The 12,824-nt window shown below is 37.6% G+C and overlaps 2 protein-coding genes, 1 long non-coding RNA gene and 1 pseudogene across 3 annotated transcripts; 2 read left to right on the top strand and 2 right to left on the bottom strand.

Moving 5' to 3' along the window:
• Positions 1–1,443: 1,443 nt before the first annotated feature.
• On the top strand, positions 1,444–5,115 carry LOC142546050 (protein PLASTID MOVEMENT IMPAIRED 1-RELATED 1-like; annotated as a pseudogene).
• Positions 5,116–5,177: 62 nt separating this feature from the next.
• Positions 5,178–7,479, bottom strand: LOC142547838 (ankyrin repeat-containing protein BDA1-like). Its single transcript, XM_075656304.1, is given in 5 exon segments — positions 5,178–5,766; positions 5,768–6,090; positions 6,176–6,438; positions 7,331–7,337; positions 7,414–7,479. Coding segments are annotated over 5 exon segments (1,128 nt in total). The 3' UTR covers positions 5,178–5,297.
• LOC142546051 (PHD finger protein ALFIN-LIKE 5-like) lies at positions 7,284–11,632 on the bottom strand. The gene is made up of 5 exons (XM_075653541.1): positions 11,405–11,632; positions 11,163–11,195; positions 9,961–10,189; positions 8,398–8,533; positions 7,284–7,784 (listed from the first exon to the last, which is right to left on the bottom strand). The coding sequence occupies exons 1-5, from the start codon at positions 11,499–11,501 to the stop codon at positions 7,527–7,529; spliced, it is 753 nt and encodes a 250-aa protein (XP_075509656.1). The 5' UTR covers positions 11,502–11,632; the 3' UTR covers positions 7,284–7,526.
• LOC142546053 (uncharacterized) lies at positions 7,751–8,348 on the top strand. Its single transcript, XR_012820408.1, has 2 exons — positions 7,751–8,000; positions 8,116–8,348. It is a non-coding gene; the product is annotated as an uncharacterized LOC142546053 (long non-coding RNA).
• Positions 11,633–12,824: the final 1,192 nt, after the last annotated feature.

Below are 12,824 nucleotides of genomic sequence, written 5' to 3'. Positions count from 1 at the left end.
ATAGTAAAAAAATTTATTGGACAACTTAACTTGTACGTTATTCTCAATATAAAATTATAAAATGGAAAATAGTGATGAGTCCTATTTTAGACTTTATTAAAGATCATATACTTTCAAGAATAATACTTTAGCAAAAAAAAAAAAGGCCCTTTTTTTCATTGTCGAACGTAAAGATGAAAATAAAATAGTTTATCGGTCCAATTACTTGTAATAATAGCAACTAAACATTTGTCTATATTTGGACAAAGTCGAAGGATGAATCAATCTTCATTAAATTAATAATCATTTCTTAATTTATCTAGAAAATCGAATTGTAGAAGTAATAATCAATGCTCTCACGATGAACTGGCTTTTTGTATTGACTTTGTTTAGCAACTTTGAAAAAGTGATCGTGTTCCTTAAATGGGTTATGCATTTCACCGAAGACTCATGTTGCTATTATTCTTACTCTTTAAGTATTCGATCTATTTTGGGAAGATTTTATATATATATCCACTCTATATTATAAACAAGAGGGCGTCGTATCGGATAAAAAAAATCTCGTTTTTCCTAGAATACTATTTCTAAAATTTAAATTCTATTTTTAAGGAAAAAGTTCGGTGATTATTATCGAAATTACTTTAAATCGTAATCATTTTTTTATTAAGTTTATTTTAATTTAGACAAAAATTTATGTGAGATGGTCTCACGAGTCGTTTAATCATGCTGTTGACGGGGCATATATGTTAATAAGATTATATTTATTTTTGGAGATAGGATTATGTAGAGAGTTAATATAATTGGATAGGATATTAAGTTAGAAAAAATTGATTTTAAAAATTAAAACATGTTTAAATTTATCCCAATCATGTGATTCATGCCAAACGTAATAAATAAAATGTGGTAAACATGAGAGAATTGAATAATGAAGGGGCCCCCAATTGAAAATACTAAATTATTCCGTTGAACTCAATCCTCTCCTGTCACGCCAAGGGGGACAGAGACAAACTGAGAGCGGAAGAATCGGTCGAAGTTTCGAATGATTTTCTTGTAGGATTCCTAATTTTCCCTCTATTTGTAACAAAAATATCTTGATAATCTTGAATTTTTTTTTTGAGTTATATGCATGTGAAATTGATCTGCATCCATTAATTAGCGTTTGTGGATTAATTTAATCTATCGGACGATAAAACCTATGACTTGATGTCGAGATTTCTCGTTTTGAGTTTTCCCAAGCCAATCTCCCCAAAAGAAAACCTTTTTGAGGTATCCAAAGAGCTGGTTTTGTTTTTAGCTTTACCCAGACGCGTGTAAATTTGAGCATTTTCGATCTGAAACAGGGGCAGCTGACCATTTTTTGGATTTCTGGTTATTTGATTTGGGGGAGTGTTGTTTTCCAGGTGATTTTGGAAGGATTTGCAGTGTTGGGAAAATTGTGTTTGAATTTGAAGTTATTGGAAGATAATGTTGTCCAAAGCCAATGATAGGAAGAGCGCTTATGAGAATTCCGGAGGGGGGAAGTTTCTGAGTGACCTTGAAACGATAAATAAAGCCTTGCATGTGGATAAAAAGCTGCAGAGGCTCGCTTCTTCCACTGCCAGTAGCCGATCCAAGTCCGTCGGAAAATCCGATTTGCCAGATTCAAGGGTGAAGCCAGGGTATGTTAAGAATAATGCTAAAGATTCTTTTGAGAAAGAGAAGAGGTCTCTTTGGAGTTGGAAGGGTCTAAAGGCCTTGACTCAGCTTCGAAACCGTCGGTTCAATTGTTGTTTCTCACTCATAGTCCACTCCATTGAGGGATTACCAGATTTCTTTGATGATGTTTGTCTTGTTGTTTGTTGGAAGAGCCGGGATGATGAGCTGATGACTCGTCCTATTAGGGTTCACCTAGGAGTAGCTGAATTTGAGGAACAATTGACACATTGTTGCTCTGTTTATGGTAGCAGGAGCGGTCCTCACCATTCGGCGAAGTATGAGGCGAAGCATTTCTTGCTGTATGGTTCTGTGTGTGATGCGCCAGATCTTGATTTGGGGAAGCATTGAATTGATTTGACTAGGCTGCTTCCTCTAACATTGGAGGACTTGGAAGAGGAGAAGAGCTCCGGGAAGTGGACAACTAGTTTCAAGTTATCAGGTAAAGCTAGAAGTGCAATGATAAATGTCAGTTTCGGATATGTTGTGATTGGGAATGATGGTACTGGGCCAGCTAGCAATAGTTATGTTCCCGAGATTCCAAGCTGGCAGCAGAATAGTAGAAGGACTACAAAAAGCCTGGGCCAATTTAATGAAATGGATGAGCTTCTTAGCATTCGGCGGGGAGAAAGTCTCCCTTCCAGGTCATCTACCTCAAACCATTCTGCAGAAGATATAAAGGATCTTCATGAGGTTTTGCCCACATCAAATTGTCTGATTCAGTTAATATATTTTATCAAAAACTTGATGAAGAGATATCTGACGCTTTAGTTGGAAATAAGTTATATCCTGATCCTTCATCCATCGATGATCATAAAATGGGTTCATTTATCAATGCTGGTGCTGCTGAGAAAATTTCTGATACTGAGCGTGAAATAAATGAGTTTTCTGTCCTAGAGAAAGGGGTAGAAGAGTTTGCTGAAGAAGAGGTGAAACACGAAGATGATTCGTCAAAGATTACTCAAGTTCTTGGAGGAGGTCTTGAAACTGTCAATACTATTGAATTCCCCATTGATGAGAATGGCCCCCTAGATCTACAGCTGAAGAAATTGTTTCTCACAAAGATGAGCTATCAGTGAGCACCTGTAACTATAAAGAGACAGAAAGTGACACATGCACCAAAGAGTCGCTAATGAAAGAATTGGAGTCAGCACTGATTTGTGCCTCTGATTTGGTGAATGAAGGATTTGATTCTCAAGAAGATGAAAGTTATGCTTTTCACCCAACTAATAACATGGATGCCGATAATTGTAGGGAACGAAGGAAGGGAAAATCACTTAGCTTGGACGATGTTTCTAAATTGGTGGCCAGTGATTTCTTGGACATGTTGGGTGTAGAGCATAATCCAGTTGGTTTGAGTTCTGAAAGTGAGCCTGAGTCTCCAAGAGAACGCTTACTACGGCAATTTGAGAAGGATTCTCTTGCCAATGGAGGTTTACTCAACTTCAATATCGACAGTGATCCAAGTGAACCATTTTTTTACGCTCACTCAGAATCTGTCTGGGGAACCATTTCTGAGGATCTCCACCACTCGTCGATGCGTGAAGGCTTTGAGGAGATATCTACGGTGGAAATAGACGCATTCAGAAATCAAACAAAGACATCAAGGTTGGAGGATTTGGAGACTGAAGCTTTGATGCGTGAGTGGGGCTTTAATGAGAAGGCATTTCAACATTCTCCACCAAGTGCCTCAGGAGGTTTCAGCAGTCCAATTGACATACTCCCCGAAGATCCTCAGCTACTGCCTCCCATTGCTGAAGGTTTGGGTCCATTTCTGCAGACTAAAAATGGTGGTTTTTTGCGCTCAATGAATCCTATGCTGTTCCGGCATGCGAAAACCGGAGGATGATTGATTATGCAGGTGTCTAGTCCTGTGGTTGTCCCTGCAGAGATGGGTTCTGGTGTGATGGAAATGCTTCACGGTTTGGCATCTATTGGAATTGAGAAGCTCTACATGCAGGCAAGTAAATTAATGCCTTTAGAAGATATAACTGGGAAGACGATGCAACGAATAGCATGGGAAGCTATGCCAAGTCTGGATGGTCCCGAGAGGTTTGTTTTCTGTCAATATTGTGGCATTGCCCGTGACATATCTTTCCATGTGTTATTTTCCTCATAACTAGTACTCTAGTAGCTTAGTTGTTAAGCTATGCGTTTTTTATTTTTCAGGCAAGGTTTACCGCAGCATGAATCTGAAATTATGCAACATACACCGAATGAGCAAAAGAGTATAAAAGGTATATCCTCCGGCCGGAGATCGAGCATACTTGATTCTGTCAGTGGTGATGCAGAGTATGTCTCTTTGGAGGACCTTGCTCCTTCGGCTATGGATAAAATTGAAGCCCTTTCAATTGAAGGTTTGCGGATACAATCTGGTTTATCAGATGAAGATGCACCTTCAAATATTAGCTCACAATCTATAGGTGAAATTTCGACCCTGAAGGGAAAAACAGTCCACGTGGATGGCTCCATAGGACTTGATGGTACTGGTGGATTGAAACTGCTGGATGTTAAAGATAGCGGTGAAAATGTTGATGGATTAATGGGTCTAACGCTTACGCTTGACGAGTGGATGAAGTTGGATTCTGGTGAAATGGATGACTATGATCTTGTTAGTGAGCGAACCTCTAAAATACTAGCAGCACATCATGCTACTTCACTGGAAATGTTTCGGGGACGATCTAAGGGAGAGAAAAGGCGTGGCAAGTGTAGGAAGCACGGTTTGTTGGGTAATAATTTTACCTTTGCATTGATGGTACAGCTACGTGATCCTCTAAGAGACTATGAGCCAGTTGGCACTCCAATGCTTGCTCTCATTCAAGTGGAGAGACTGTTAGTCTCACCAAAGCCTAAAATCTACAGCACGGTTTCCGTACTACGGAACTCCATTGAAGAAGAAGAAGAAGAGACCATGGTTGGAAAGAAGGAAGACGTTCTTGAACAGCCTAAAGAGGACACCATTGTTGGAAGAACTCATACCCCAATTCAAGATCACTGAAGTGCATGTTGCGGGTTTAAAGACCGAACCTGGTAAAAATAAGTTATGGGGTTCGACAAATCAGCAACAATCAGGGTCCCGTTGGTTGCTTGCCAATGGAATGGGGAAGAAGAACAAGCACCCGATTCTGAAGTCAAAAACTGTCGCCAAATCTTCGAGTTCTGCTGCACCTATGACAAAAGCAACTGCTCAGCCTGGAGATGCACTATGGAGCGTCTCTTCTCCTGTTCAAGGAACCGGAGCTAAATGGAAAGAACACGTGGCACAAAAGCGACATATTCGCAATCCAAACGTTGTTTTTCCTTGATAGATTTGTGTGATTATACTAGGAATGGAAGAAAGGTGAAGTTTATGTTGTATGGTTGGTTTTAGGTTGTGATGTAAACTAAGTTGTACATGTTATTTTGATGTATTCTTCAAAATAACAACACCGTAGTTTCTAACTATACGTTTGCACAAACACACATTGTTTTGCAGATAGAATGAAATTATTAATTCAATTCTCAACAATAAACCAACATATAGTTAGATATTGGCCACAAAATGTGGTGTCAAACCTAATTCCCATAATCCCACGAATCAAAATTTTCAATAAATCCATTTAAACATCTACACAGAACCGTCTTATTCAAGCATCAATCTCATCTTCATCGTTCACAACACTTGCAGAACGTCGTGTCTCCCTTTCTTTGATGAATCCATACTTTCTGAGAATCCACAAATTCAAGCAAACAACGTTTCCTACAAGAACCACCACCATGAGTGTCAACCATGTTAATACCGATATTTCGGTAACTTTACGCAAAGCCGCCTCAAGGTAATCCGGTGACATGTATTTAAGAATCGGAAAGTATGTTCCCACTAAAGCGGTAATAGCTGTCCACATTATCACCATTTGAACCCACATCCAATGTCTCCGTTTCAAAGGAAGCCCGCTAACAAGGAGGAGGATTATACTCAAGGATGCAAGAAAAGCAATAGTGTTCAAAATCATGAATATGCCATAGTATTGTGGATCTTTATAAGCCATCACGGATTTCCCCACTGAATGAGGTTCTTTTACTGGATTTCCATTATCATCTACCACATAGTCGTCTTGCAATTAAAGATGCCACCACCATTAATGCACTTCTCTTCCTTCCGAGCCAGTCCTTGTTCTTATGCGTTGCAACTGGTTTATTTGCACTGCTTTGTCCAAAAGACTGTTTTTCTGTCATTTGCCTCACTTTTTCTGGTATCCACTCATCCGTGATCAGATTCAGATCTTTCAAATTCAAAGCACCCGCCTTGATGAGTGCACGTTCGATATCCATATCTCTGAGGTGTCGAGGACTTTGCCTCAAAACATCCATCGGTGTCAATCCATTCTTGTTCAAAGCATTTACTTCTAATCCATTCAATGTAAGTATACGGTTGATGATCTGCAAAAAACTATTTGAAAACACTTTTATCTCCCATAAAACTACTCTAAAAAACTCGAAAAGATACTTAAAGTAACATTAGTACCTCAATGTTCTTCTTAGTGACTGCAATATGCAAAGCAGAGTTCCCCTCACAACCCTTCCAGTTCAGAAACTCACCATTTCTACACATAACCAAAAGCTTCAACTCCTCCAACATGTTCCATTTCACACACAGATGCAAACAGGTCTCCCCTCGATCCGTCAGCAACCGGGTACACTCGGGCTTTACCCGGACCATCACAGCGATCACTGCCGCCCTCCCTCTGATCGCCGCCGCATGCAACGCATTCCTCCCGTCGGAAATTTCTCACTAAAACCCATAAACCAAGATGGAAAGATTATGATTATATTTAAAATTACACATAATTAAAATTTAAAAACTTGCACATAATGTTAAAAACATAATTTAAAAAAAACACACATAAATATTTAAACACACATAATTAAGAGGTAAGATAATTTACTTTTTTAATGATTTTTTTTTTTAATTTTTAAAAAGCTAAATAATCTTGATCATAGATCTAAAACAACCAAAATATTTTAAAAAATTGTCTTATTGTTAATTTTAATAATTTAAATCATATTTTAAAAAAAAAACAAATTTTAAAAAATAAAGTTGCAGGTAAACTTAATCGCACAAAAGGAATCCGCACGAGGCCCGTCTGCATTATTGCACGACGATTGCCCCTTGAAAGGATTAGAAACTAACCATAAAGAAAATTTTGAAATACATTTGGAAAATTAGTCCATATTTCAAAAATAATCTCCGAGTATGTTTTTTTGCTTCAGGAATGTCATATACATTTTAAAAAAATTGTTTACAAGTTAGATTTCGAGCTTCAAACTATTCGACGTCTAGACTACATCACCACAAATTGGACTAGACTACATCACCGGTATCCAGAAAAAAACATATAGATAATTCACAACCATATCCTTATCGTTTGTCTCTTTTTCTCAATTTTGTCTCTAAAATTTTGCCAATTATATATCTCTAGTTTTTTTTTTTTATTGTGTCCCGATTTTGCCCCCGCAGTCAGCTGGACGTTGAGATCTGCGGTCATCCCCAGTTTCAGTGGGTCGCGTCACTTAATTCTTAGGGCTCAGGGATGCATAGCACGATAAATTAGGGATTATCGGTATTCAGGAGATTGCTACAGAACCCGATAAATTAACATTGAAGATACAAGTTACAGACTATCTATCTACATCGAACAATGGACTTAAAAACAAGACTTAGAAGAGTAGCTAAATTATCCAAAGAAACAAGAACAAACAAACCATTGTATCTACCAAGCACCTGACACGAAGGAAGAATGGACCAACAACAAGTTTAGCTGTGCCCATGAAGATACAGTTCAAAGAAAGGTGAATAGAGCATGTTCTGGCACTTATCAAGGGCGTGATCTTTTATTACTACACGTCGGGCATTTGTACTGCTTGATGTGCTCAGCTCTTGCAGGAGTGATCTTGACACACTTGCCATGGAACCATCTCTCGCATAAGTCACAGCAGATCCAGAATTCGTCAGAGGCATAGTTCTCTCCACATGCGCCACATAAGGTTTCGCCGTGGTCTTCTTCATCTTCTTCAACTTCATCCAATCCATCATCTTCGTCCTCATCCTTTACTTCTGATTTGGAGATTTTGTCCTAAGATTTAAAACCCATTAGTTCCATTAGATAATAATAAAAAAAGGTCAAACACCAGAAGAAAGAGTTCACGGGTTCAAGAAATATTTATTGAGAGCGGAATAAGTGTTTTGGATAGCACGCATGAACTTCAATACCAGAATGTCATGGTACTATAAGGTAAAATGACAGAATATTGCAATGAAATTATCTACAAATAACAGCACGAGAACCAACGTGGAGTAAGAGTGACAACCATGCCAACAATTTCCAAACAATTTAAAAAACCCCATATGAAACAGTAAAGCTGGGTTGCTGGAGCTTAGTTGCCTTTTGAGTTTTAACCTCTAAGAGGATGAAGTAAACATGATCCATCAGCATACCTTAAATGTTGTGCACTTGTATGCAAATTAGTCAAACTTAATAATCATGGAGGGACAGTTCAGAGGGAAGGAGCTTGGCCAGAAAAGTAATAGGAAATCGTTTTCCTGTGTACATAGCAAATTTCATCTATGCCTTGGCCAAATCTAGACTTGTTGCGTGATTCTAATAAATATAGGAAAATATTGCAAACATAAAATGGATGTCTGAAAAATTCCATGTTTTCATAACAGTATGCATATGACTTCTATACCACTTTTGGGGTTGACTTAGATTTACTGCCACTATGGTTTGAGACAGATGGTTTGTCCTTCACTTGCTTCTTCGCAGCTCCTGTTACGACTTCGAATATTGTCGGGAGATCATTTATCATATTGAATAGGCGTTTTCTGCATCCAGAAACCAAAAATAAAATAACAGCAAAAGAGCAAACGATCCAACAACAATCTGAAAGTTATAGTTCACAAATGACATCGCAAGCCAGTTATTCAAAATTAGTAGGAGATAGGAATTAGGCAATTAGAATATATGACATTCCGTACTAACTTCGGACCCATCCAAACCCATTGTTATTTAGGGTGCAAGTGGCACTAGCAAGGCCAAAGGGTGTCATGGAGCCTTATTCGAAGTGAGTCACACCAATCATATTTTTTTAGAATGTGTATTTATGAAGTGGATTTTACAACAATGTTAATATTAACAGCGACGATAATTATATTTCACGAGCTATTGAATAATTATATAAATCAGAAGCTAATTAGTAATACTTGACACAAATAAAAAAATAGTTTCAACCATCTAAATCACTAAACCTCTCTATATTTACTAATGTTAACGATTTGCGGTAGATAAAGGATTAGGCACCAAAATTATATTTTTTTGAGGTCTTCGGTGCAAAAACAGATGAACATGTAAATTAATTTCAATTGTACGGTGGGAACTAAATGCAGATTGGGGAATTAGTTGCGGCCTGTGGTTTTTCAGGAAAGTCAAGGTTTTAGGAAAGGCTTGTAAATCCCCGTGAATGTGTACTGTGCATAAGCTTTTTTAACAATAAACAAATATTGGGCTGGGCCTCGGCATTTTATTTAACTTAAAACATCGGGTTTTATGTTTTTTAACTAGTGATGCCTGAAGAGCGCCGCACTGCGCTTCTGGCGCAACTTGCAGTCTTGCCCCCTATGAAAGGCGCGAGCTTCAGCACGCCTTTCTAAAGGGCTGCGTCCAGGACACCTCCTAGGCGTACAGCTGCGTCCAAGACACCTCCTAGGCGTACGGTTGTGCCCCATGCCTCAGGCGAGCTAGGCACGTGCTTTTTACAACTATGCCCGAACAAATGTAAATGTTAAACTGACGGTCTGACCATATCTTAGAACCTCTTACTTAAATATGGAACCTAAAACATAATTACGAATATACCATAACTGGCCTTGTTAATTAGCTAGTCCACCAATTCATATATTCTAATAATAATACTAAAACTAATGTGTGACCTACTGGATTTTCGTATGAAAATCATATGTAGAATAGAAAGAGAAAACAAACAGGTAATTTGGTCAAATATATCAAGCATGTAATTTATGTCAAATAACTACCTTATATTGAAGGGATGGTAACAAATGATTGGGAAAGAACGTGGAAATCATGGGAAAACTTATGTCTATAAAGTAGGACATAGAGATATTCCACCCAAACTGTCAATGAACCCTAATTATATACCTGTACATTTCTGCACGGAGACACGGCACAAAATAATGACATTATCTTGGGCAACAAATGAAAAAACATAAGAATTTAAAGTTTGATCAAAACCTACCTGTCAGCTTTGTCAAAACCATATCTAGCACCGATATAGAAAGTGATAGATAGAAGCCACGCGTCACTGTGAACAGCAACAAGAGCCAACCAGTCTTTCTCTTGCATACCATCCCTGGCAAAATTTATACCTAGGGCAGGTTCCGGAAGCTCAGGAGGAACCTCCTCAGCAGGTAAATTAACTTCCCATAGTTCATTAGGAAATCCATAAAGACAAAGATTTTCTTTCTCTGCATAATTTCCATGTCAACAGATACCATATCATTCAGATTACAATAAATACTTTCCAATAGCAGAATTTTACATCAACAGTTTAGTATAGAACAACGCACAGACAACCCACAATGTTGAAGATGAATATTGGAGAAAATCTATGTATTCTCGTTGATAGTGATTTAACCTTAAAAAAGTGACAAAAGTAGTATATACACAACTAACGAACTAACGCACTCTGTTTTTATTTTAACTAACTTGTATATCACTAAGCATAACTAACTGCTATATATTAACTAATATAATATAATAATAATGAAGTTTAACACACAATAAATACCTGCTAGTCAGGAATAAACAACTGTATGGGGGAGTTACAACAATTGGGAGGAAAAATCTCTTAAGTGAGGACAATAACACGTGTAAAAAATGAAGTGACTCATGAGCATGCATTTAAGTAGTAAATATTCGAATCGAGGATAAACATCTACACCCACCATCAACCGAGAATAAAGCATAGCCTAAATAGTAGATACTGACCGTTTTTGCGTTGATTATTATGGAATTGTTGATAAGGAAGTTAGTGTAGCCAAAAGGTATTTTCCGGGGAGTATCCCGAAAATTCCCAGACGCAAACCCAAGCTAAACTTTTTATTTACCACCCTCCAGTACCACAATTTGTTAAATTCTTAATGCCACGCTCCAACCGCTATCTCCCATCACTTAAGCAAGACAATTTTTGATCTTATCCACGAAGTACAGACCCAAAACCCTAATTGAAGTGATAATTGTCTATAAAGACAACCAAAACACTCAAACTACTAACCACTAAACTTATCACACCAAAAGAGCTCCCCAAAATGCATAAAATCACAAGTGAAAAAAAAACGAAATTATGAGGTCATGCAAGGCAAGAAAAAACAGCGGCAAAGAAAAACAAACAAACAAGAGGAACAATAAGAAAATATAGTAAAAGAGACCCCATCTCACCAGGATCGCACTGCTGGAAAAAATCTCCGACGTCTGAAAAATGGGAAAAACAACAAATAAGCCCCCAAATTGAGTCATAGCAACTAAAAAGGAGCACAAACAATTGAACGAGTAAAAACCCTAAACCATATAAACCTCAAGCGGAGACCAAAATTATACACACAAAGCACACACCACGTAGTCCACTACACACATCGTCGCAGGAAAATCGTACGAAATGGAGAATGAACGAGAAACGATACCAGTGGTTAGAGCTTTGATCAGGCCATTCCGCCGGCCTTTGAACTCTCTGAAAACATCCTCAACCGTGCGAGGAACATTATGCGCGCCTCCGTCCATGTCTCCTCCGTACACGCACAAGCACACTGTAGTGTGTGTTCTTCCACTAATCCTTTCAAAAATGACCGGGGATCCGGAGGGGGGGAGGGGGGAGAAAAAGGGGGAAACTTTGAGGGCATTACTGAAATTTTATCCGTTCTGCGGGGTCTTTTATAGTATGACCTGATAACGACCTGCCAAATTAATTCAGAAGGCCACAAATACTATTATGCCCTTGGTCTATTTTATTTTAGTTAATAAATCTATGATATTATAATAAATTATATTTTTAATAAAACTCACAAATAAATAAGAAATATAATGGGACGATATAAATATAACTTAGTACAATGAAATTTAGAATTTCATGTCTAATCTTGAAAACAAATAAAGCTATCCAAAAATATTAACTAGAACTAAACGACATTAATAAATACAAAATCAAATGCATGTACTTTAAATTTTTAAGTTGGCAAAAACTTGTGTGAGACGGTCTCACGAGTCGCATTTTGTGATACGGATCTCTTATTTGGGTCATCCATGAAAAAATATTACTTTTTATGCTAAGAGTATTACTTTTTATGCTAAGAGTATTACGGTAGAGTTGATCTGTTTCACATATAAATATTCGTGAGACCATGTCACAAGAGACCTACTCTTTTATGTTTCAAATATTTATGGATTTATAATTCAATTTGGTTAATATAAAATATGTCTTAAAAGACGGTAAATAAGAAAAATTAACATTTTCGGAGGTCGGAGCAGCAGACATAACATTCAAAAATCAATTGAAGTCAAAGTTGGTAAATAGTAACCAATGAAAGAATTAGCTAATGAATTGTAAAATATTAGGCCTAAGGCCATAGTTTAGCCCAGCTTGGTTACCCCTAGCCGCGCCCCGACTCCCTTTTTTTCACTATATTTTTTATGTAATTGAATTGTTTGATATTCGATTTTGCATATCAAGTCTAGACTTGTGTTCCCCTCATCACGCTTTATTCGGTTTTGCATACATTTTTTTTATAGATATTTTACCCATTAACTATATATGAAAAATTCGATTTCGTCCCCCGACGGAAAAGCCGTAGCTCCAGGGGCGGAGCCACTCAACTTTTCACCCGGGCCAACCAAAAAAATTTTAAAAAATTTATAAGTAAAATTTTGTATAATTTTGGATAAATTTGATATTAACCCGGGTAGATCAATTTAAAATATTAAAATATTTTAGAGTTTAAAATTTTAGCCAGAGTAGAATCGGATTCCTGGCTCCGCCACTGTGTAGCTCCGTCCCTGGATGTAATCAAAGATCCTTGAGACATATGAAGCGAGAAATGACATTGGTAA

This window comes from Primulina tabacum, chromosome 5 (genome assembly GCF_025594145.1).
Source record: "Primulina tabacum isolate GXHZ01 chromosome 5, ASM2559414v2, whole genome shotgun sequence".
NCBI classification, from domain to species: domain Eukaryota; kingdom Viridiplantae; phylum Streptophyta; class Magnoliopsida; order Lamiales; family Gesneriaceae; genus Primulina; species Primulina tabacum.
The sequence above is the reverse complement of the archived record's forward strand: the minus strand, read 5'-3'. Positions and strand labels throughout refer to the sequence as shown.

What these genes read in the sequence shown, in the direction of transcription:
- LOC142546051 (XM_075653541.1), bottom strand. Translation starts at nt 11,501, where the DNA reads ATGGACGGAGGCGCGCATAATGTTCCTCGCACGGTTGAGGATGTTTTC. An exon ending in TTTCCAGCAGTGCGATCCTG is followed by an intron (nt 10,190 to 11,162) that starts GTGAGATGGGGT and finishes GAAATTATGCAG; the next exon opens with AGAAAGAAAATCTTTGTCTT. An exon ending in CTAAGTCAACCCCAAAAGTG is followed by an intron (nt 7,785 to 8,397) that starts GTATAGAAGTCA and finishes TTTAAATCTTAG; the next exon opens with GACAAAATCTCCAAATCAGA.